This window comes from Melozone crissalis, unplaced genomic scaffold, assembly GCF_028551555.1.
Source record: "Melozone crissalis strain CALT ecotype California unplaced genomic scaffold, PUWL_Pcris_2 ptg000081l_1, whole genome shotgun sequence".
NCBI classification, from domain to species: Eukaryota; Metazoa; Chordata; class Aves; order Passeriformes; family Passerellidae; genus Melozone; species Melozone crissalis.
In genome coordinates this window covers 14,047,587-14,073,341 of record NW_026535858.1, presented here as the reverse complement: position 1 = coordinate 14,073,341, position 25,755 = coordinate 14,047,587, and the positions used below count along the sequence as shown (strand labels likewise).

General features: G+C 43.5%; 1 protein-coding gene across 5 annotated transcripts; it reads right to left on the bottom strand.

Annotated features, from left to right (window-relative positions):
• Positions 1–12,677: 12,677 nt before the first annotated feature.
• YPEL5 (yippee like 5) lies at positions 12,678–25,046 on the bottom strand. 5 transcript variants are annotated; one of them, XM_054290410.1, is made up of 7 exons: positions 24,952–25,046; positions 21,689–21,822; positions 21,526–21,590; positions 21,198–21,353; positions 20,330–20,428; positions 16,421–16,593; positions 12,678–14,851 (listed from the first exon to the last, which is right to left on the bottom strand). In XM_054290410.1, exons 6-7 carry the CDS (start codon positions 16,559–16,561, stop codon positions 14,627–14,629), a joined length of 366 nt encoding a protein of 121 aa, XP_054146385.1. In that variant the 5' UTR covers positions 16,562–16,593; positions 20,330–20,428; positions 21,198–21,353; positions 21,526–21,590; positions 21,689–21,822; positions 24,952–25,046; the 3' UTR covers positions 12,678–14,626. The 5 variants fall into 5 exon arrangements, with proteins under 5 accessions (XP_054146385.1, XP_054146386.1, XP_054146387.1 ...); XM_054290411.1 differs by having other exon boundaries at positions 21,526–21,585; XM_054290412.1 differs by lacking the exons at positions 21,198–21,353; positions 21,526–21,590; positions 21,689–21,822 and having other exon boundaries at positions 24,952–25,034.
• Positions 25,047–25,755: the final 709 nt, after the last annotated feature.

The following is a 25,755-nucleotide window of genomic DNA, read 5'->3' as shown; positions in this document are numbered from 1 at the left end:
CAAAAGAATACACTTTGGGGGAAAGGAAGCCAGGAGATTTTAATCCAAAAAACTGCAAAACCAAGATTTTCTTCTCACAAGAGTATCTCCAAGCACTCCTGTACCAGGACAAGAAACTACAAACTGGCAAGGTCAGTATTTACAAAAGCAGCTAGTCTGAGAACAGCAAAACCTGATTTTCAGAGCAAGCAGGTACCCAGAGACATCTCACTTACCTCTGTGCTCACTGCACCCCTGCAAACCTGTCCCTAGGCTGCCCGAGTCAAGCCCTGGAAGAGCAGCACCCAGTTCATGTGGCTGTGTGAGCACTGAGCCCAGCAGGCCTGGCACAGTCACACCTGTGTTCAGGAGCCACAGGGATTCCCCATCCTCCTTCAAGGCTGCACATAAACCTCTCCTCCTTCCTCAGGGCACTGTGCATCCTTCAGACAGGGATCTCCTACCAACACTGCAGACCCTTAATTTCTTTTTAAGGTGGCTTTTAAACTCCTCCTAATTACAGCAGTCATCAGTAGTCATCATTTGTTTAACCATCCCAATTCCTCTGTGTGCTGGGTTGCCTTCCTGGCCTCAGGATTCAGCTCTCTGACACATCTCAAAAGCACCCCTGCACACCTGACCCTTAAAACATTAACTCTCTTCCTGTCTTGCTCATTATTTTAGGTGGCCTTTGACTACATAATCTGAAGTCATGTTCTCCAAATTGCAAATCAACGTCAAAGCATCTGTTAAAAGAATGGTACAATTGCAGCATTTTCTGTTACATTCCATTTCCTGAAATGTAAACCATTTCAGTACCCTCTGCCCAATAAGAGTGAACCACAACATGGTCCCTTAGGTCTGACATATAAATCATTTCAGTTCCTTATGCCTAATTACAATGAACTGGTGAAAGTGTCTAGAATAGGCAAAAAAGATTATTTTTGCCTATTAGATTTTGCCCTAGATTAGATAGGGGGGAAAAAGGTTATTTACATGCTACGGTAATTCTTCTTTTCTTTGGCAAAAATGATAGAGAAAAATATTTTGCATGAGACTCAGCCTTTCCCTTGTTGTTCTTTCCTTTTTATGTCTGAATAAAAAAGGAGTAAGGAAAGTTTACATTCGTAAAAATAAATGCTGCAGGATTCACAGAACAGCTTCTGTGTTGATTATTCCCCAGCAGCTCCCAGGCCTATTAAAGCACTCAAAGATATTCAAGGAAAAACATTGCAGAAATGTTTTTCTTTAATAAAAATCATTCTAGCCATCCAAACAAGTGTGATGTGTTCAAGGGCAGGCTACCATAACACAGGCAGGCCTCAAACTGGCCTGTTTTGTTTGTCACATTGCAAAGTTATTCCAAAATATTCCCTGCTCCATCTCAGTCCTCACAGATATCTCAAATGGCTCTCACAGAGAAGCAAGTTTGTCCTTCTTGGACAGATGTTTGCATTTTTACAGGTAAAATATCAACTTGTTATGGAGCTCTCACATTTCCAGTCTCCAGATAGATGCATTCCTAGAACAAGGAGAAATGCAGGGAGGATAGAAGTCAGCATAACACAGGACAAAGGCAAAATAGGAGCTGGTACACATCTGGAAAAACCCTCAGGTGTGGCTCCTACAATTTCCTAGTCCCTGCAGAAGTAAGCAGTGGTATAACTCCCCAGCTGCAGGTAATTCCTGGCAGGAGCACTGTTATTATTAAGAATCTTAGCAACGAGAGTCTCAACAGTGGTTCCACTTGCTAGGTCACCATCCAACATATCCTATAAAATCATTGGCCTAGCTGAAAAAGAGTAACATCAATACAAGCAGAGAAACTTGAGGCACTTGTTTGTTCTTCCTTTCCTCCCCTTAATCTGGTAATCCTCTTTCCCTCACCCTATTTTAGGCTATTTTTTGTGACTCCTTCAATGTCCTTCAATTCTGGTGGAAAAGTCTACTTTTAGCCCACAGCATAGATGTTTCAAAGGCAGTGACTGACTCAAGTTAGTCTTGTGATGGAAACCATGCTGTAGCTTTACGTTGCCATGGCTTCTTTAGTTGACAAAATAGTACTTTTGACAGACAACTTCTACATCTTTCACAGCCCTCTGATTTCACACAGCGTGGTGGCAACTTGAAAGACAGAAAGTGAAATGACCTTGTAGGGAAAAGGGGGTTTAGAGGAAAGGAAAGCTGGTGGCAGCAGTGGAAATAGGCCTGAGGACTCTTTATTCCCAGGGCTGTATCACCTGCCATCCTTCTGAATCCACTTGACGCCAGTAGGATTTTTCAGCAGCAAAATGTAGCCCAGTACAGGTAATTGCTGATTCACTCAGGCAATCTGTGTGGCTGTCCTGGATGCAATGAAGCTTGACCAATATGTTTTCCTGTGCTCCTCAGCAGAGTTGCTGGTGGGGTGACACACAGAGCATCTCCCTCTCCCCACAATGCAATGCTTATGGTCTGCAACGATCAGAGAAAATGCTCAGCTGGAAGGGACCCACAGGGATCATCCAATCCAGCTCCAGACTCTGCACAGGACTCCCCAGGAATCATGTGCTGAGAGTGGTGTTGTCCAAATGTTTCTTGAACTCTGGCAGGCTTGGTGCTGGATATCAGAACACAGCCACACTTCAGTTCAGTGCTTCTGCATCTACAGTGAAGGTGTCAGCCCCCAGCTATTAACTCCTGCTTGTTCCTCCTCTCCTCCTTTGGGAAAGGGATCCAGGGAGGCAGCAGTGTTTGATGCTGCAGTGCAGCCCTCTGCAGAGCAAGAGGAAATGTCTAAATCAGATCCTGTCAGGTGTAGGCGTTAAGCCACGCTCACCCTCTGTGCAGGCTGTGCATCCCAAATTCTCTAGCCAGAAGCTGGCCCCTCATCTTCCTCTCTTCTCCCCCATAAAGTCTATTATTAAGGAAAAGGGGAGAAAGAGACAGAGAGATGTCATAAAAACAAACAAACAAAAAAAATCAGTCAAAACATATCAGCTACTGCTTCCCACAGCAGCTACTGCTTCCTTCTGCACTTGCATCTCAGCCTCATTGTGTCACCTGAACAATAGGAATTCTCATGGACTATTTTAAGGTGACAGCTGCCTTGGAAAGCTCCAAGTCTGGCATTCCCTGTGTGAAATCCTGGGGAAATAAAGTTGCTTCAGATTTCCTATAAATACTTCTTCAACAAACATGAGATGAACAATGTTCCAAAGCTTGATGTTGCAGCAAACACTGGTGAAACACAGCTTTGGGAAGAACCTGAGCCAAGTTATTTCAGAATGAACATACAAACTTGGGATCTCACCTGAGAACTTGAAGTGAGAAGTTGTGTTTCATCCTAAAGATTCTAGCCAGATATCATATATCCTTCAAGTCAGTAACAAACAGCGCTCCCCTTTCAAATCCCATGGATGTCTAGTTCAGCCAGATCAGGATGACCTGGAATCATAAATCACTTTAATCACAAATTGCAACAGCAGCCTCCTTGGGAAGGTTGGCTGAAGTTATTCTATGAGGACAAATCCAAGTGTCTCTGTTGGCAGCTTTGACCAATCAGGAAAATAAAATGAGAATTTTTCAGGAAAAGCTTTTAAGGCCCAGGTACACTCCTCAGAGAAAGGCTCTCCCCTTTGGACAGGGGGTCCCAACCCTCTCAGTAAAAGTCAGGCAGAGGAGATCTGGCAAAGGCCAAGAAGGCAGGCAGGACCATATCTCCAGGCCACAGTGATTCAGTGGAAGTCGAGCCCACACTTCCTTTGCTCCCAGGTAATAAATAATTTGCAGGCTGCCAAGTTCTGCTTCAGGTTTCACTCCCCAACATTCCTAGATGTTCAAACTCCCACAGTCTCTCTTGTGCTGTCAGAAAATAGCTCTTCATTAAAATAGAGGGTTGCTAAGGTATGGCATATGGTGTATCCCCAGCCATTAATATTTCTGAAACACAGACCTTGATTGTTAGAATATGCAGAGCTGAGGGGAAGGGACATGCAGATGCCCCCAGGAGGTGAGCTGGCACTGAGCTGGATTGATACCATGCCATGAGGGTCAGCTCCCAGATGCTTTTGGAAGGGAGTTCAACAGCATTTTGTTAACAGCAGAAATCTTTAAAGCAGCGCTGATGTGTGGAACACAGAAGCTTTGCAGAGAAGCTGGATTTATAAATCCACACACACATGAAGCAAGGAGTGTAGTACACATCTGACAGTGCCTGGCATTCCTCTCTGAGGTCTGGTCACAAAAAATATTAGAGGAGCACAAGATACCCCTCTGTAAAAAAATACATTGAAAAGAGCATGCAAGGCAATCCACTGTCTATGGACACACAGTGCAGTGCCCAGCTGCAGCATTCTCTTTTGTTTCCAAGGCTGAGGGAGGGAAATAATGGTATCTCTATTCAGGGGTCCCTGTCACTGCTCACTTCACCTCTGTGGAAATTAATTTTGTCACCTCTGTCACCCCCCACCAGCTGCAGCCAGGGCAGCTTGGGATTTCATTAAAGGTGAGCTGGGGATGCTTCAGATACAACCAAAACAGCCTGGTCAGAAGTACTGCACTCATTGAGGGAGCCATGGAAAGGACCCTGAATTAATCTTAAAGACTTCCAGGATCAGATTCAGAATTAAAAGTTGGAATGTCTGTACAGGACCCTTGTTTGGGTCTCTGGCACTTTTCACACCAATCCTACCTAGAAAAAAAAAGTCAATAAGAGCTCTGGACCCTACTTCATCTAACAAGAAATAACATGGATTTGGTAATGTAGAAAGATTAGCCAAAGCCAAGAAAATAAAGTATGTGATGGGTTTGGTGAAGGTCAGAGTGGGTGGGAAATAGTGAGCAGAAGGTTTTCAAGAAAAAAGATGGTAGTTTGAAAGGATGTCACAATAAGAAGTGTTCAGCTTGTGATGAACAGATGGAGACAAAAGACAGACGCAAAGGTAGGGAAGAAATTAAGATGGCAGACCACCAAATTTATTCATCTAAGAGGACTTAAAAGTAATCATTCTGAAAGGGGACTGAAAAATCATGCCATTTCATTGCCTTTAAATTCAGCACCAGTCTAAGCCTTGCCATGAGGCACAACAGAGTTAATATTTGGAATTGTCCTGCATAAAAAAAACCGAAATAAATCATTTAGTGGTTTTAACACTATCTGATGCAGACAGGAAAATTTACAACACCAAAGTCAGACACACTAAAAAACACTTCCAGGGGTAAAGAAGGTATTCTGTAGGGAAGATGTGCTTAGAAGTATGCTTCAGATAATCTCAGCATATGTGCACAAGATCAAGTGAAACCAAAACCCACCATGTACTATGATTTAATTTCTATTCTATATAATTCCTCTCTATAGATATGTACATATTCATATATACAGAATATATCTATTTTTATATATATATATACATACATATATATTTATAAATATTTAATATTTATCTAAATATTTAATATATATGCAATAATTTATATATAATATATAAAATGGATATATATAATAAATATAATAATATTTAATATATACATATATATATTTCTAGTCATACCAAACTTCCAGGGAATTAGCAAGTCCAATGAAGCAAGCTGATGTCAAGAAGAAAAAAAAGTGTAAAGGAGAGAAGAATCAGGTCCAGAGTCTTTCAAACACCGATTATTTGGCAGCTAATCTGCTTGAAAAGGGCACTGAACTAAGGCATTTCTAAGGCAATACTGTGAACAATTTTACAATGTTAAAAGATGGACAAAAATATATGTCTTTGACAGATTTCATAAAACAACCCATTGAAGACAAGAAAAAACAGATGTATGTATGAATCCTGAAAGGACATCTCAAAGCATAGTAAATGAAGAAAAAACCATGGTTTTCCATTCCCTTGTCCTAACTGATGCACTTGTTGGCAGCTGAGCTCTCTTTTCAGTTGAGCTGAAGTGTCTGTGCAAAAAATGACTCCTGGAGGAAGGCTGCTTGGCACTTGCCAGCACACAGCTCTTTTCAGCTGGCTGTGATTTTTGATTTTGCTCACAAAGCATTACACAGTTGAAGTTTTCCCTGCTGGAGGTCTGCATCAGGATAGGTTATTGTATTCTAAAACTGTTCCTCTAGAAACAGGCATTTCTGAAAACCAGGCTCAGGGGATTTACATGATTCTGCCCTTTTAGAACAGGTTGTCTAATTACTTTGTCAAAAAGTTGTGACACAACACTTTGGAGCTGGGCTTTGAAATTTGGTAGGGTTGTCACTCCAGAAGATGCATTTTGCCATTACCTGTGTGTCTGCAGGGGATTGTGCAGGGTCCATCTTTGGTCCTGGCCACCCTGGGGGCCAGCCTAGCCCCATGCAGCAGAGATGATGTTCCAGATGGCAAGGCAAGATGTATTCTATTTGCTGTCTGTCTGGCAGTTGTCTTTTGGCAAGTGGGCAGTTTTTCCTTATCTCTTCCACAATCACTCCTCCCTCCAGGGAGACATCTGCTGATAACAGGCTGTTGAATGTCACTGCATGACTGATAAGAACTACAGCATCCCATTGGGAGATGTGAGCCCAGAGGGAGGAGCCAAGCATTGCTACCCAGATATAATCTGGAGATTCTGGAACACCAGCACGGCTTCTCCACTGGATTCCCCAGAGGAACAGCAGCTGCCTCTTCTTCCACGGGATCTTCAGAGGAAGACTACAGCTTTTTCTACAGGATCCCTGTTCCAGCAGAACTACACCTGACACTCCAGGAGGCCTGCAGCCACACTTCCAATTGGACTGCTACCAACACCCTGACCTGCAGGGTGTCAGGGTGGGTTCTGACTCTGTCAATATTGTTTTAGTTTACTGCATTGTTTATTTTATTCTTTTACTTTCTTCCCTATTAAAGAACTGTTACTTCCTGCTCCCATAATTTTTGTTGCCTGGGAGCCCCTTAATTTAAAAAGCAATTCAGAGAGGGGTGTGGGGGGGTGGTGGTTCATTTTCTCCATTTCAGGGGAGGCTCCTGCCTTCCTTAGCAGGCACCTCTCTTTCCAAACCAAGACAGATGAGCAGAGCATCTCCAGAGCATCCGTGCCAGCAGGGCAGGAGCTGAGAACAGCAGGGTCACTTTGTGTGTGTGTTCTTCACACCCCCCCCCCTCCCCCCCACGGCAGCACACAGGGATGAAACCCTGATTTCTGATGCAGTGTCCCTCTGCCTCACCCCCAGCAGTGAGCTGGCAGGGCTGTGAGTGCTGCTGGTGTGACAGCCCGGTGAGCCAGAGCAGCAAGAGCCCCTCGGTGTCCCGGCTGGCCGCGCCACCAGCAGCGCTGTCACCGCCGGGCGAGGAGGAGCCGGCACCGGGAGCGGAGCCCTTGGGCCCTGCGGGGAGGAACGAGGTCACCGGCTGCAAACCCAGCGGGGACGCCAGGAGCAGGGCAGGAAGGACAGAGGGAGCCAGTGGCAGTGTGAGGAGGTGACAAGGGGCGAAAGCACGGACTGCAGGAGGAACAAAGGGGTGCAGAGAACAGGGAGAGAAGGGATCAAAAAGGAGGAGACAGGTAAAGGAGCCTGTAATGAGCATCACCTTCCCCAAGGCACCTGAACCTGATATCTAAGAATCACTGCCAGCAGGTAACAGCAAAACCTCTGGCAGAGCATCTTTCTCTGCCTTTGCTTTTCCCTCACTTCCTGTGGCAAGCATCCCCCACCTTCTCCTTCAACCTTTTGACACGAAAATACCAATGCTGCTGAAGTGAGTTTTATGGGGGAAATGGCTTTGTGTCTGTTTTTAGGAATAAAAATAGAATTTTACATCCTAAATTGGCACTAGACTGAGTGTTAAAATCTGTTGTTTTTCTGTGCCTCTGGTTTGTTTTTGCAGGCAGCTTCCAGAAGCCCTGAGCTTACCTGCAGCTTGATAGAGCAAATGAAGCAGGGTGAGATAGAAAGCTGCCTCCCACTGCTCCTCCCTGTGCCAGGAATGTGACATGAATCATGGTGCTGCTCTCTCCTTGACAGGGAGCATGCACGGAGCAGGAACCTTCCCAAGCTCAGGAGCCTGGAAGCAAGAGTCAGGCAGCTTGGATAGGAAATACAATGTAATTTTCATCTTCCCCTTCCTTCCTGTAAAGTCCTACATGGAGCAGGAAATTCACCAACTCCACACACCAAAAGGGAAAAATACAAACCCCAATCAAAACAAAAAACCCACAACTGCCTCAACCAAACTAAAACCAGCATACAAACTGAAAAGAAAATTCCCAGTCCCATACTGAAACTTTACATCAAATCTAAAGCCTTCATCTGTCATCTGCTCAGCTTTCTTCATCAAAAAGCTTCCTCCAGCTACTGGTGAAGCAGCAGTCAGCCTTGAGGCTTAAGTAGTGATGATTACTGCATCAAAGGGGGTTCCCAGTTCAAATCCCAGTCATGAAGAAGCCAGCAATTACAAATACTTAATCTCATTTTCTTTTAGTTTTGCCACTTAAATGCACACCAGAAAGTTCATTTTCAAATTGCCTTTAGAAACAAAATTAGTAAGTCCAGCAGTCCAGAGTTAGGAATGGTGGGATGGAGGCCGTAGCTACAAGTTATATCATATAAAAGGGTGATGATGGTGACATCCTTGCTCTTGTAGATCACATGGCACTTTCATCCCCAAGCTGCACCTATGCAGGGTCAAGATAACCATGTGCCACCAAATCCATTGGAAATCTGGCATTTTTCAAGTGTTCTACTTCTGTGACCTAAATTGCATCTCTCTGATGTACTTTTGGCTACAACAAGAAATCCCACTGAGGAAGTTCATCCCAAGAATGCACTCTCATGGAGTACATCACTAATCCCTCCTCAGTAGGGAGACATGGAATTGGCAATCCATAGATCCTTCTGTGCTGCAACAACTAATCCATTGTACTGGATAGAAGTGCCTGTCTAATATTGCCAAAAGTAGGCACTTCCCCAAGTCCTCAAGCTGCCCTAATTCTGCAGGGAGGATGCAACAATCACTACAGACCAGATCAAAGACAATAAAAATGGGGGAAAAGATCTGCTGGCCAAATACCAACAGGAGCATAACCACAGAGGCTCTCTCTGCACTCTGTCCACAGGATGTACCAGAGTTCTCACTACCAAATCCAGAGCACCCACTTTTTTGACCATGCACATGATCCAAGATCCACCCCTGAAAATAACAATTGTCTTCTTCATTTTATACTCACCATATGGCTGTGCCTGGAATATTAGTTTTCACACTCTTCCAGGGATGGAGGATTGTTGTCTCTAAAGACAGCTGAAAGGCACCAGGCAGTTCTTTGGTTAAGCAGCCTTGTATGAGCCAGTCTGCTTTGTGTTTCCCTCATAGAAAAGGGATCTCCCTACTCCAGTAACTACATCTACTGCAACATCTGCCATTAGTGTGCAAACAACCATGCAGTCTGCTGTAAACAGTAAACTTACTGTTTCAAACACCTGTAAATGTTTACAGCTGTCAAATCAAATGCTTACAAAAGGACAAAGCAAAATCCTGTATCTAAACATCCCCAAGTCGCAGAGAGAAACAGCACTGGATCTTGATGTCAGGCAAACACACATCTCTCTCCTGGGCAGAGTTAAAATCTGAGCAAGATCTGAACATCTTTCTTTCTCCCATTTACCCCTTATGCTTAGAAAATCCTAATTATTACCACAGTCTTTTGTTCTTTCTCCTACTTTCACTTCTATACAAATGTAAGTTCCTGATAGTAATAAATGCTTCACCTAATGAGAACAGAAACAGAGCCTACTTCAAAGGACAAATACCTTCCAGCTGCCTTCATCCAAACACAACACAGAGCCTGTACCCAAGTTAGCCCTGGTGCTGCACTTCCCACTCCTCGGTTCATCAGGGGACCTTAGCTCCTCTGCAATGCCCAAGAGATTTCCACTTTCCCTGAACCCACACCAGGCAAAAAGAAAAGGCACAGGCACAGGCTTACCTCTAGAATTTCTCCCACTTCTGCTGCTTCAGAGTGACCATGAATCCACACACTCTTTCACCTGGGTTTCTCCTCCATATCCTAACTCCCATGCAGGGAGATTTTTGGCCATATCTTAGACAAGCTCTGGGGTTTATTTTTGCAGGAACAAGTCAAACAGGAACACAGCCATGCTTTCCAACTGAGCAGCACACAGAGCACTCTGTACCAAATTGTATTTCAGGTCCTTCAGAGGGAAATGCCATGTTTAAGAGGCACAGACTGCTGTCTCTTAGTCACCTCCTTTTTAAAAGGAGGACTTGAAATGCAAACTTAAGCAAATCACACTTAAAATAACATCAGAAGGAAAGAGATGAAGCACAGCAATGGAAGTAAGCTGTGAATGAGGTCTTCCTCCACAACACCTCTACCCAGAGTACAATGTTCAGTCAAGCATCACTCCCAAACAACCTCTGCCTAGACTTGGGGATGAGAGATGATAAAGTCACTAATATTCTGCCAGAAGGGCCTTTAAGTAAATGCAGCAGCAGCCTAGCAGCAGTTTTACTGAGCTCAGAGAAATCCATTCAAGTAAGAGCAAAACTATCAGTAAACAAAAGGCTAGAAGGCAAATGTGAGATTTCTCCCCTTACACTTCCCTACATGTACCAGGAATCCTCACAGGAGAGAGAGGTAGGGAAGGAAGTAACTATGAGACCAGAAGAACTCCACACTTGCAGAACCCAGGCTCCTCAGCAGCTCTTGAAGGTCTTTGCCACACAACCTGTAATGAGACGGCCGGGAGCTCACTTTCTTTGGCCGTATTTCAGATTTTCTGCAAGAAGAAAAAAGCTTGCACAGGAACTTTATCTACCAGGTCATACTCCTTCTCATCACTCAAAGCAATCTTTTGAAGTTTTTGGGCAATTTTAACTCTGGGTTATGAAGAGAGAGGCCTCAAAATTGCTTAGTTCTTTTAAGTCCTGCAAAACCAGGATTGGAGAGCAATTCTTATCAGTGCCCCAAGCAAAATAAAAAGACAGAAGCATTTCATCCTTGCCAGGCATCAAGGAGTCTGCAAAGCCCTTGAGATGCACAGGAAAGCAAGTGTCACTGGATTTTTAAAATTTATTGTTGTTCTAAGTAAAGGCAAGCCAAGAAGGAAACACAATGCACTATTTCTGGCTTTTGCAGAATGGTACTGCAGTATCACAGCTTGTCTAAAATAGAGTTCATCAACCAGCTAGCTTCTTTCCAACCAATGCCAGAGCCTTCCCAGCCACCTCATCCTTGTACCCAGCATTGTGTCCTCAACTGCAGCTTCACCTGTTCCTTACTTGCTCATCCATTATGATCTGCCAACTTTTTTTCCTAAAGCTCTGACCCAAATCTGCAGAGACAAGCTTGCCCTGTAAAAATAAGGCTGTGGCAGTGACCACAGCCAACCCCAGAGCCCCATGTAAGGCCGCTTTTTCTAACAGAGCCACAAGACACGTATGTAATTTCAAAAGTTCCTCTCACATCCCTGGAGAGCATAAGTAAAATGCTTTTACACTTCACAAAGACACTATCCAAACTTTCCCTCTTCCCAAACCTGTGTATGGCTGAAACAGTAGCAAGGAGATATTTCAGTTTCAACTACACCCAAAGGACGGGATCACAGCATTGGTGACATGAACTCTAATCCAGCCCATGTCCTGCAGATGTCACAGCACCACTGCTGGCCCAAGCTGCAGCCCAGGAGCACACATCCTGAGGTCCCCAGGAATGCAAGGAGCACTCTGTTGTGCACTGCAATTTCCTTGCTCCCTTCTTTACCTCAGGCCCCACCACAGGCCAGGCAAAAGATCCCTGTGGTGGCACATTTTCCTGTGCCAGCCCTCCATTGAGAATCCCAGGCTACTGCACTACTACAAAATTGCAGCTGATGCCAAAGAGCAATGTCTCCTCTGTCTCCAGATGTGCTGTAACCAATGGCCTTGTTCCCCACAGATAAGTTATCTGTGTTCACACACCAAGTGTCTCAAGGAGGAGCAGCCAAAATATAGGAGGCTAAACTCTCCCAGAGCCATCAGAAGTGCTACAGGAGGGAACAGCATGTAAGCTAAAGCAGCAAGCCAAACTCTACTGTTTGAAAGCCGCATAGAACTTGCTTAGGTCTCATGGGATTTTGAAGAATTCAATTCACATGTGTTTTTCAAATCAAAGGCTTTGTGAAAAGTAATTTTTAGCATCTCACACCAACATTCTACTGAAATGGTCTTAATGTAAGTTAGAATAAGAGCCCCAGACTCCATCACACCAAGAGAATAAACCTTTCATCTCAGTTCTTCAGCTTTAGAAGCTGCCCAGCTGCTGGCAGGTTTCTGGCTAACATTTGAACACAAAGGAAAAAGTCACACAAGTCCAGATATACAACACCAAATTCATTAATTCCCAAGCCATTTCAGAAGCCAAAACCTCAAGTTTCTTGCAGAAGGCAGATTTTTGCTTAGCTTGCTGTCTTTTCAAAGTCATGAAAAGACATTTGGCACCCAGAATTCCATAAAACGAGCCATTTTTTGTTTTCTCTTTAACAGGAGTAAATTGAAGGTTTTGAAGTGTCCAAGTGGTATGCATGAAGCTCTACTTTGCTCATTCCAAAATCAACATAACTCTTTTACCACCTATCCAGAAAGGGATGCTCATCAACAGCTTGTCACTGTGCTGCAGAAACTTAACACAAGGAATGAAAGATGGGTTATGTGATTTGGCTGACAGACTCCATGACAATAACTCTAAAAGCACAGCAAAGATCAGTTCAGGACAAAACATACTTTATTGTACTGTAATGTCAGAAGTACAAGAAAAGTACTGCAGAGAACCATGCTAATGGCGCTTCCAGGGCCTGTGAAGGACAGAAGTACAAGATAATGGGGTACTACTGTACTCAGTGCAAAAACTGATTCATTTGAGGCACAAGTACACTATTGTTTAAGCAGCTTGATTCAAGCACAGCTCTGGTATGTGATCTACTCTGTTTTCTTTCTATGTGACATTTCTAGAACAAAGCTACCTTGACATGAAAGAGGCAGTAGGTTCAAGTCAGGGGTGTCCAACTTGCCACTTGGCAACCAAAAAAAAAAAATTAAGAAAAATAGTCTGCATAGTCACCCTCCACATCTTAGTTTCAGATATGGAGCTGTGTCTAGAGAAGAAAAGTTACTCTGAAAGGTCAGAACCCAGATCCATTTGTCTGGGTGGGGTTCCCCTTGCTTCCTGCGTCTGTGGGTAACTTAATTCACATTGACCTCAATTTATCCAATAAGAAAAAAAACCACAACCAACTCATATCTTGGGTAAGAAATCATACATATCTAACATTCAAATAAATTTCAGCCCTTGAGATCCTAACTTATGGCTTAAGACACAATGAAATAGTTTGGGCACCCTTGAGTTAAGTTAATGAACAGCATTTTTGCTAAAAAAGGCAAGCAAGATCACTGTTTTAAACAGAGCTGACCTCTACAAGAACAAAGCAGGAATCCAAGTCACTAGTTACTACTAGGCTGACATGTACTGCTGCCCAGAAAGATAAAAACATAACATCACAATGAAAACGTTCAACAAAGTTGAAAGATAAAGGTTTCAACACCAGAAGCAGCATTTGAAAACAAGCTGTTTAAGTTAATCTTTTCAAGAGATGCAGATTGCATAACTCTACGCATGAACAAACATGCTGGCAATCTTCTCCTTTTACACAGCAGCTGTGTTTAACATAGGAAGTTCTGGGTTTAAAGAAAGCTACTTGAAGAAGAATTAAGATTTGCAATTCCCTGTCTAACTTAATGAGATTAGTAGAGAAACGAAAAAAAAAATGACTACTGAAACAGTAGTTTCTCAGTGGATCCCTATCATTACAAACACAGCTGGATTTGTAAGCAATGCAAGACTAAACAGACAGCTATTACTTTATATTATTACTATGCTCATAAGTTACATCTGTTAAAGTTAAAAAAAGCCAAGCAGTTTCACCCTATTTCAAGGATAGTTTCCAATCAACACCAGTTTTCATGGTGAATGGGACTTCACGAATAAACAAGGAATGGTGACATCTTTGGGTCAAGAATGACAAGAAATAATGGGCTCTGTGCTACCAATCAACCTCAACAAGAATATGGCACATGGGCCAGCCCAAGCTGTACCAACACTGAACCTTTAGCACTCAGCACAAATTCGGATCTCTTCACTTTAGCTAGCAAACCAGGTGAAAAGGCTGGGTAAAAAAGACCCAAAAAATCAAAAACCTAACTAAAAACTTAAGCCAAAAGTTGGAATATACTTTTAAAAAAACATCTGTAGTTTTAAAATAACTTGATGCTGACATCAGTTTGTGCAAACTAAAAAAAAACCAACCCCTCACTGAATTTCTCTCCAACAAAAGAAAAATCCTGCAAATATTTTCCTTTAGCCCACTGTACCTTAAGATACAATCTCAAATCTAACAGATGTAAATGAAAGAGAGAAGAAGTTACAGCATCTGCACAACATTCTTTCTACAAACAGCTGCTGGAGGGAAAGTAAAATATAAAAGGAATAAAGAAAGTAAGGTTCCATCTGAAATATTCTCACAATCTTTCCCACTTTGTAGTCCATGAATCCGACTCTGATGCTAAGGTGACAGTGTATGTAAGCAGATTTTTTTGTTGATTTTATTACATTGGAGTTTCAATTGAAGAGAACCTGAGCAGAGACCGGGGCCTCTTCAGGAATTGTCGGATGGAACGTGCTCCTCGAAGCCCTCGCTCTCGCGCACCAAGGCCCGCTCCAGGATGACGCGGCCCTCCTTGTAGCGCTGGCTGTCCTCGGTGGCAAACTCATAGATCCAGCCCAGTTTGCTGTTGCAGTTCTTGCAGCTCACGTCCCGCACCATGTGGCGGCCGGTGAGCATGACCCGGTCCTGAACTTCGCTGTACTGCAGATTGACCACCTGGGGGAAACACACAGGCACAGGGAACAGCACAGAGGATTAGTCTGCCTAGGGGAAACCTGCTCAATGACTCCTTAGAAGGGAGGAGCCTGTGGCACCACACACAACTGAAAACTGCAGTGTAAAAATCTCCTTTGTGAGAGAGAGGGCAACACCTTAAAGATGTGCTTCACAGTGATGTAAAACCCTCACATTTTAACTGAGAGACAAAGATTGCTATCACAAAATATGCAAAAGGACTGTGTTCAACTCTGGGTGAGAAACTCCCAGTGAACAGCTTGTAAATTTGTATTAAACCACTTGTAAAGTATGTAACCCATTTCTAGCAACTGATGTGATCACCAAGTCCCAGAATTCAGAAACAAAATATTAAAAGAGGTACTTCTTTAAAAATCTTGCGGTGCCTTTGAAATAATTACCTAAGAAAAAGCCAGAGTCAGTGGCTGAGAATGTAGACATGAAACATGCATCTTTTTGTGTGCTGTATCAGCAGTTTAAATATACTTGCAACTTCTTTTGCAGCATCACCACAAAACCAGGATGTTTACTTCATTGAAAAGTTGATGTCAGAACTATACCCAAGCTGATTCTAAAAGATGGGAATGTTCTACTTTCTCAGGTTAGTACCTGACTGGTTCAGATGTACAGCTTCTGACTGCAGAAATGCAAAACCTCAAACTGCTGTAATGAAACCCTGCTATTTAACATTAAAAAAAAATCTAAACTCTAGGATCCAGTTTATTGGATGAGGAAGAAAGCTCTCAGAACTGATAAGATTCGGGATACCAGAAGTCCCAGAGCAAAACATAGTTAAGACACTATTGATGCCTCTATCAACTCTGCCAATGGATAAATGGCTTATAAGAAAAAAACAAAACTAAAACAAAAGCAAAAAAGAAAACTAAAACCAAACCAAGCATTTTATGTTCAGGAACTTTGTGAGAAAGCAAAGGACAATCACAATTTTTTTCAATTAATCTAATGGACAAGTCTTGAGGCAAGGTTAATAAATAATCCTACAATTCACCCAAAAATTATGACTTCTGTATTTTGATCTATTGAATTGAATCAATTAAAAACTCTTAAACTAAAGCAGAGTATTATTGCCTGTAAAAAGATTGTGATTGATTGTGGCAACTTAAGTTGCCAGACTGTTACATTAAATGCATTTCAGAAATTAAACAAAATATTATCTAGACTTTTTTTTAACTGCATAAAAGTGAAAAAAAAAACCTCTGGAACCCTTTGACAGACACCAGATACTCTCAGAGTGAATTTGAGGTTCATATTACTGAAGTCTCTGAAGTTGAAACTCCATCAATTTTGGCCTGAGGCCTCTACATACACAGTGTTCTTTACAGTATTTCAGCATTTCAGACAAAACTAATTTAGCTAAGATTCTCATCAACAGTAAATGTCAAATTTGACTTCAAAGACAGAAAAAAAAAAAGTTAAAATAGCAATTATGCAACACTTTAGCCAAGAAGTTTTTTCGATTTCATGACAGATTCATATCCCACAAACTCATTTTTCAAAAGTAAACAGCCGTTCCTCCAACTCCTTACCAACCTTGTTAAAAAGAAAGGCCCTCCCTGTGGCCCCTGTAAAGCGAGTGGAGATGAGCTCGGAGCGGTTGGTCAGGATCGTGTCGCAGTTTGCGCAAGAGAACAGGCGAGTGCCACCAATGTGATCCAAAAAAATTCTTCCCATTTTTACAACTTAGATAAGTTTCTACTCAAGACCTGAAAGCAAAAAGAAACATCGTGTAAAAAAAAACATTTCAGCAAAAAAATTGAAACTCCCAAACATCCAAAAATTGAAACTCCAAACATTCCATATATATCTGGCAGAATATTCTTCAAACCAATTCTGCTAATGATTGCTCAAAGTCATTCCTCTGTTGGTGAATTGCTGAACCTACAGTCTACCTTCACCCTCTCATCATGACAAGTTACTTCCCAAAGTGACCATTTCACCAATAAGATTACTTAAATACAAACTAATTACATTAAATGAGAAAAAAACAAACTGAAACCTTTAAAATACAATTCAGTGTTTTGCAGACCCCCTACTGGCCCTACAGTTCTTAAACTCAGAAGCTTCCACTTCTTTTAACACAATACTGAAATTCTATTTCAGTACATTCCCAACAACTCACTCATCTTAGTCAGCACTAAGAAATGAAGCACTGAGAATTACACTGAGTCACCAAGACAATTATAGCTTAATTTTCCCAAGTCACCCCCACCTTTTATAATACATATTTATTATGTCACTTCCCCATAGCTTTGCACAATTTATGACACACGATCACACAACACCACCACTCAGAATGTTGGTATAGCACCCTGGCTGCTGTATTTGACTTGACAATTCTTTGTTTCATAGACACACCAACATAGGAAGGATTTGGATGCTATTTCACATAATAAACAATCCACCCAGTCTTTACACCAGACAGTTTTATATACAAATGTTTAAAGTTGTCTAATCCAAATATAAAATACTGTGTAATTTATCCAAGGTATTTCCAAAGCCTCATCACTAAAATACCTCAGCAACTCCAATGAGGAAAGAAAACAGAGCAAAAAATTTTTATAGCAGATGACCTGCAGTGCCTGATAAATCAGCCTCTTCACTGCTTAGAAAAATTAAAGTGTCTCACCAACTTGACACGAACTAGCATAAATTACTCAAAGTTAACTAGTGAGTAGGCACAGAATGTATAGCCGAAACCTTAAATCACGAAGGATGATGTAACATGACAAAGGAATTGAATTATGATGTTACTTCCCTTTCAACTGCAGAAGTTTTATGACTAAACTTCTACAGTTAAACAAGTTAAGTGTACCTCCATTTATGCTTCTGATGTGGAATCAGAAAAATGTATTGTCTCTGCTTTTGTCATGCAGAGCAATGCAAAGTAAATCTGACACACTGCAATATTAGAATTGTGTGGGCTTTACTGTTCAGAGCAGGAGACTGTGCCATTCACAGAGAAGTCAATCAAATTCTGTGCTCATCTAATTTAATATTCTAAGTCAAACACCATTAAGAAGCACAAATACCTAATTTAAACTCATTTCAAGGTTTAGGGGATCAGTTTCTTAAAATTTACTCTTAACATGCACAAAGCAAATGGACTAAAACTTGCACCTGCACACACAGAGCTTAACATACTATTTTTACACCTAAAAATCAGAAGCCACTGACATAATGATTTTTTTTTCCAATTGCTTTATTTCACACTTTGTTTTCTTACAATGTCAGGCAACAAAAAAGGCTCCTAATATTGAACAGAGAGGTTTTAGCTCAGGTTCCTTACCTTCAGATTTTTCAAATCACTATTAATCTTCTCTATCCCATCTGAAGGATATATAAAAATTAAAAGCAATGTCATGACTCTTTCTTTTAAAGGTGATATAATACCCATTTCTCTTCTTCAAAGGATAAATAAAACAGGTCTGAGTGTTAGAGGTGTGACTCCACTCAAAATACAGAAAGCATTTTCATTTAGATTTCTCTAAGCTTTGTACCTTTCTAATATGCCTTTATCTTTTGCAGCAACCAAAGGCAAAAAAAAAAAAATTAAAACTTGAATAGTGTCAAAATGAAGGAAAATCAACACACAATAAGTGTGAATAAACAAGTATCAGTAAAAGTCTCCAGCCAGAAGAAACCACAAATACAAGCAATTAAGGTGATTGTAACAGATATGCCCAAAAGGCACTTGGCCCAGGTCCATGTGCCATCCTTCCTAACTGTTGTATTTGTGCTGATTGTATTGTGAATTCAAAACAATTAACTGATCATAAGTTACAGTAATGTGGAATCAGCATCCAAAGGGGTATTTTTCAGAGTAAACACAATGCCCACCCTGTCAGAACTTTTAGAAGGTAATGTAACATAAATCCAAACCCATCCCTATCTCACCAAGAGCAACACAAACACAGAACTTGGTGTCCAGAACAGGTCCCTTACACAGACTGACCCTGCACAGCATGACATTTTGAAAAATGCACCTAAACACTTCAAATGCAAGTGCATCACTTGCCTAAAATCATAATTCATGTCAGTGGCCTCAGAAAAACAACAGCCCAGAGACATTAAAAATGGAAATTAAATACTTCAGAAGGGAGCACAAGTGCAATTCTAACGAGCAAGTTCAAAGTCACTGCAACATACAAATGTATTACTTCTGGATATGGCATTATGGCATGGACAGAAGTCTTGAGTCCCAAAGATGTCAAACATTAAAATAAATGTGTAAAGACATAAGGCTGAAAAATCTGCCTATTAATACAAGGCCTAAAATCCTCACTTACTTATGCCACCTTAAAGAGTTGAAAGTAACCTAAACTCACAGCAGGATATAATAAACCAACTGGTACCAGAATACATTTTTTCAGAATATAGTGCATAAGGAAATCTATATTCTTGAAATACTACACATTTTAAAAATTTAGAAAATTAAATTCTACAGTCACCACTGTAACAGTCAAAACAATGTAGATTTTGTGTATGTTTTCTTAAGAAACTACTAAAACACTGTAAGGTTACCAGAGTGTCTAACTCTTTCAAAGTAACCTCTACACTTAACTACCACCTGGTAGACTTCAGTCAAAATATATAGCAGGCTACAGCTACCTCTGACCTCAGTTTTGATTGCTGAATTAAATGAATTTGTAAGGGTGCAGCTGAAGCACTATATAACTAGTCACCTTACATTAGTCTTTATGTTACTGCTCACAGTAGTAAAAAGTAGGAAAAAAATTAAAAAATGACTTCAAGTAATGCAGACTTAAAATGCCAAACTTTATAATGGATTTTCTAAAAAACCTAACATGAACATTTTGCTTTTTCCTCTCCTGTAAAATAGAGAAACTGATTTCAACTTGAAATCATTTCACGCTCTCCCCTTCCTTTTTCTTCCCCCAAGCTAAAAACACAGCATTCATTTTTAAGGCCAAATCAGAAGGTACTTGCTGTGGATAAAGACTCCTTTCTCCTTATGTAAGGAGGCTGAATCCTGTAGGGTATACTTACTGCACGCAGGAAAAAAACCAGAAGCACAACAGCACAAGGGGAAAGCAATTTTCCATTGCTCCCAGGCTCCTGCCCCTTACAAACACAAGTGGTGTGCACAAAGTCACCCAAGTTAACTGTGAAGATTTCTTTCCCTATAGTTTCACTACCAATGGGAAAGGTGCAGGCGTCTATTTATGTTCACACATGCATAAATGATCTGAAAAAGCCACTTACAGGCAGCTTTGATAGGCAGTGGGAGGGCTCTCTTAAATGAGGAGAAGCCAAAGAATTGTGAAACATAAAAGCATTTCTAAAGCTTAAGATCCTCTAAACAGGGGGAGGAAAATACAGTAAGTGCACTTGGCCATTCATCCACTATTTACACTTAAAACCACAGAAAATAACTTCCACTAGTCCAGAGAACCAGTCAGGTTCCCTAGTGCTACTTACAGCTCCAGAAAGTGACACTATCCCACCAATTCCATCATGCTACCAGCAGAATTTTCCAAAGTAGTGGACCGGGATCTTGGTTATTCACAAAATCAAATGCTGAGGAAAGAACAGATTATTTTTTTTTGGCCCATGATTTCACTTTTAAAATCAGCTAAGCATTCTTTACTGGGCATGTATCAGTGATGAAGTTCTGGAGCTCCTGCCTTCATGCAAATTACCAAACACAAGTGATCATACTAAATGAATGGCTGCAATGTAAGAAAGGCAGACTTATTTACTTTCCTTAATGGGATATAAAGTATCTATTGCATGTCCACTCTCTCCAGTTCCAAGAGAGGGGCACTTCATGAACTGAGAGATGATGACACCTCCATTATTCAGCACCCAGACCACCTTCCTGAGAGGACCTTTAGGAGAGCAATCAATGACAGGTCATATCACCTAGCAGGTCAGGCTTGCTGACAGTGCATGATTTTGACAGGACATTATTCTGACAGCACAAACCTTGATACCACTCCCCAATCTCTCTGTGTAAGACTTGCTCCCTGCATGCTTCTCCCAATGAGTGCATGGACAGGCAGGAAACACAGGCACTGTGGCTGAGTGCTGAAATGTGTATTCCCAGATATGTAGCTCCCAAACTCCCCAAACACTTTTAGTGTTGATTTCAGCAACACTGAGCAACAACCATATCAAAGGGCCGGCATTAAACAGTTTAAATTTGACCACTATCTGCACACACACCCAAAACCACCTGAAGCACCACTTGGCTGGTATTTGTACTACCTAATCTGCCTATCTTCACCATCAATAAAGAATGAAAAAGTAACACAAATAATTATTTATTAACATCTTTAAAACTAACAGTCAGTGTTTTCTTGTCCTGGTATGCATCTCTTGAAGACACAGGACCGCCAACACTTGGGAGAGCCAGCAAGCACTTTCTCTATACACACTGGACTGTGGATATTTCACAGGAGGAGCCTCAGAGTTGCTTCAGCACCATCTACTGCGTTCACATCTACAACAGAGAACAGCTGCTAGTTAAAGGACAAAAAACTGTGACCGCCTCTCTTTCGCCATTTAGCCAACTAAAAACATTTTCCTTTGTGAGCAAATAAGCGTTCTCTACCTTCTGAGAAAGGTTTATGCATTCCCCTAAGCACACTGAAACATTCTCAAGATGTACTTACCCTGGAACCAGGCTGAAACTTCATCATGGCCTCTCAGGAACTGGGCTTCAGCTTCCTCTTCTCATCTCAGAGATGGACAAAAGAAGAAAGAGAATTCTTAGCACAACTGCACAAGACCAAACGTTAAAGAATCATAAAGGAAAAACTAAAACTTGCTCCTTACCTTCCCAGGTTCCCCTGCTCACAGGTGGGGGCACATCCAAAAACACACACGTGGTCAGTCTCTTGGGAGGTTGGAGATTCAATGTCCACCACCAACTTCTGCGACTGTCCGAGTAAACAAGGCCTGGCCTCTGCCTACATGCAGAATTGAAACCACCACATGTAGCCAAATGTGGAGAGAAAATGAACTGGACCAGCATACTGTGCTCTTTAGAACCATCCAGCTATTGTAGCAAACTGCGAAGGGAACTGAACACAGTCCAAAGACAGAAGAGGCTTTGGCAAAGCCCAGATGCAGGGCGCAGCACCCACCAACACCAGGCTGCCTTGCAGGATGAAAACACCCTTGTGCAAGTTGCAGCAGTGTAATTTCATACTGCAGGATGCAGTAGTATCATTTCCTATTGCAAACTGCATTTTTTCTTAGGTAAGGCAAGCACTAGACACTGGCATTTAAATTTGTTTATGTCATATTGGTGCAGTGAAACACTAATCCAGGGTACTCTGTTTCACATTTCCAGAGAGCAGAGGCACACAGAGATGGGTGCTTGTTTCTCATACAGCCCCCCTATCTCAGCATCTCCCACAGAGTAACTTAAACCCTCACAATACTCTTGCTAGATAACATATAAAAGTATTACTTTACAAATGCTATCAGACTCAGATTAATTTTCTTTCCCACCACTACACAGAGTCCAAAACCAGCAACTAGGCCTGTCTCCCTGCTTCTTTTTCCCTTCATTTTCCTCTTTTCCCCTTCCTAATTACTCCACTGTTTTAAAGAAAGCTGTATTTCTTTATTTTGTAATAAATTTACTCTTACACTACTTAAGCAGTTGAGACAACTTTTGTATATGAATCCATTCTGCAACTTTCAGAAAGCTGAACTACACATTTTCTGTTTTTATTAATTTTAGTGCTGAAATGATACAAAACTTCATCCAAAGACATCACTGATTTCATGAGTCATTAAAAATGAAATCCAAAAAACAACCTTTTAAGAAATGGTGTAAAGACAACCACCATCCAAACCAGCCACATCCAGCTGGCAGAAAGAGTGCTAATACACTTAAGTGCACATCACCAAGAGATTTTTATATTAACCAGAAAGGTCCTAAATGTAGGTGAAGGCTCCAAAATTAGAGATCACCTTGCTAACAAACATCCACGGTGTACAGTCATTTCAGCTACACATTTAACAAGTAATTTTTAACTTAAATCTTGCTTAAGGGAATTACGTATTTCAGCGAGAGCTGAGCAACCCAAGATTTCAACACAGGTCAAATGTTGGTAAACAAACATGAACCAATGACCTGACTTGGACAACGCCCCTTCAAGCTTGTGATGACTACCATGTTAAATACAGATATATCAAAATGTGTACAGCTCTCAGTGTGTGGCAAGTAACAAATACAGCTTGTTCTTGTCATCTGCTCTGTTGGGCTTTGAGGTGCAGTTTCATTTGTCCTCACACCCTTGGCAACCACACTTGAAACTCACTCGTCATTATTAAAACCTATATACAAACATTAAGCTCTGCATCTCTAATTCTGTAACTAAGGAAGTGAAAGTAGCAGATGACAGAAGCCTCCACACAATACTTCTGAAGACTACTTTAGAAAAATTGAGCAGCACTTAAAAATTGACAGTTTTGTTTGTCACACGCTCGACTTGAATTCAGCCAGCCAGAAAGAGGCTCTGTATAAAAATATACATAGGATTATATATATAGCAGTTACATATATATATTATATATATAGCTGTTACATACAGTCATGTGAGGGAATGTTTACAACTGGGGAGCAAGTTCCCCTCCTGTCAGTCATAAACATTAGTTAAGATAATGGTTAATCCAGAGCCATTAGTTGCTGACATCGAGTTGTTCTGTGATACCACTTTCGAAAGAGCCCTGCCCTGTTTCTCTCTCATAAAACCGTGTGTACTTGCTTCGTTATTCCCTCAATTTAACCCTAAACACGTGTTTTTTGTTTAAGGAAACCAAAGACAAATAATTTATTACATTCTACGGCGATAGCAGTCCAAAACACGGCCTTCATTCTTAAATAAACATGCTGGATTAATCTAATCTGTATCTGCTTGCACAGGACAGCTGAGGGCTGTGCACAGAGTAACAAATGAAGCAGACAAACAACAGCCTTATTTTCGCTTTGACTTAGAACCTTCCCAAAAACAACGGCAGAACATTTCAGCTCCCTGGGAATCCATACGTCCACCGGGAAAGCCCCAACCCGAGCGCTAGCAGCCGAATGCGCCTCGCTGCTGAGCGAGCCGCCAGCACCCCCACAAAGCAAACAAGCACCGGGGCCGGCCCGGTGACAGCTCCCGGCGGGAGGCACCTGTGCGGGGGGACACGGGGCCGCTCCGCCGGCCAGCGCTCGGCAGCGAGGGGCACCTCCGCCCGTGGAGAGGAGCGATGCGTCAGGCGCCGCCGCCGCCCCCCGTGCCACAGGGCAGGGCGGTTCAACCCCCGCGGAACCTCCGCGGCCAGGCCCGGGGCGGCGCTGCGGGGGCGCCGGTGCCGATCCCGGCGCTGATCCCGGTGCCGGTGCCGCGCACACACAAAGCCGCGCGCGCGCGGGGGCGGGCCCCGGCCCGGCCCGGCCCGCGCGCCGTCACGGGGGCGCGCGCAGCCAACCGGGGCCGGCCCGGCTCGTCCCGTCCTCCCCCCTCACCCTCCCCGCCGCCGCCGGGCGCTGCCGGGAGCGCAGGAGCCCTGACAACAAACAGCAGGAAACAGCTGACGGGGAGGCACCGCCGCCGCCTCCGCCGCACCGAGGGGCCGTGCCCGGGGCCCACCGCCGCCTCCCATCCCCGAGCCGCCCCCGCTCCTGCACCGGGCCCGGGCACGGCCCCGCGCCCACCCGCCCGGGGTTCCGCACAAGAACCGGCCCGAAAAGTTGTCCAGTGCCGGGCCGGGGGAGGAAGTTGTGTCGGCGGCGACAGGGAGGGGGTGCTCGGTGTCAGCCCCCGCCGGGAAGGCTGGGCGGCGCTGGGAGACGCTGACGGAGAAGTGGACGCGGTGGGGGAAGGCCGGTGCTTTGTGGCGACGCCGGGTAACGCACCGGGTCAAGCAGGGCCGACCACTGCCCCTTTCCGCGCCCGTCGCCGGACCGGAGCGGCTCGCCCGGGGCTCTGCCGCGGCCCGACAGACACAGCGCCGCGGCGCGGCGGTCGCCACCTCCCTCCCCAGCCGCCCTGGCCTCCCCTGGGAGCGCGGGGCGAGCGCGGCCCCCGCCCGGTTACCTGGCTGCGGGGAGCGGCGGCGGCGGCGGCTCCGTGCCCGGTGTCTCCCCCGCCCTCCACGGCCCCGGCGCTCCGGATCGGCCGCGCGGCTCCGCCCCGCCGTGGCCCCGCCCCGCCTGTCAATCAGCGCGGCGAGGCCCCGCCCCGATCCCGCCCCCTCGCTGCCGCCGAGGCCCCGCCCCGGCTGCCTCGCGCTCCGCCCCGCCCCGGGTCGTCTCACGGCCGCGCCCGGCGGGGCACGCCGGGTCACGGAATGACAGAATTACAGAATGGCAGAATTACAGAGTCATAGAATTACGGAATCACAGAAGCATCGAATCATCAAGGCTGGAAGAGACCTTTAATGTCATCTAGTCTGATCATCCACCTAGCACTAGCACACTAACCCCTAAATCACTACACCACACCACCCAGCACGATGTCCAGAAGCCTCTTGAACACCTTCAGGGATGGTGACCTCCCTGGACAACCTGTTCCAATGCCTCACCACCCTAACAATGACAATTTTTCCTGTCTACTTTGAATCTCCTCTGTCTCAGTTTAACGCCCTTTCCTCTGGTCCTGTCACTGCAGACCGGTCAGAGAAGATGGGTCCCCACCTCCCTACAGCACCCTCTCAGGTGCTGTGCAGAGCCGTGGGCTCTTCTCCACGCTGAACAACCCCAGCTCCCTCAGCCATTGCTCACAAGATGTGTTTTCTAGACCCTTCACGAGCCTTGTTGCCCTTTGCTGGCCACGCTCCAGCACCTCAATGTCCTTTCTAAAGCGAGAGGCTCAGAGCTGAGCACGGTGCTGCCAGCAGTG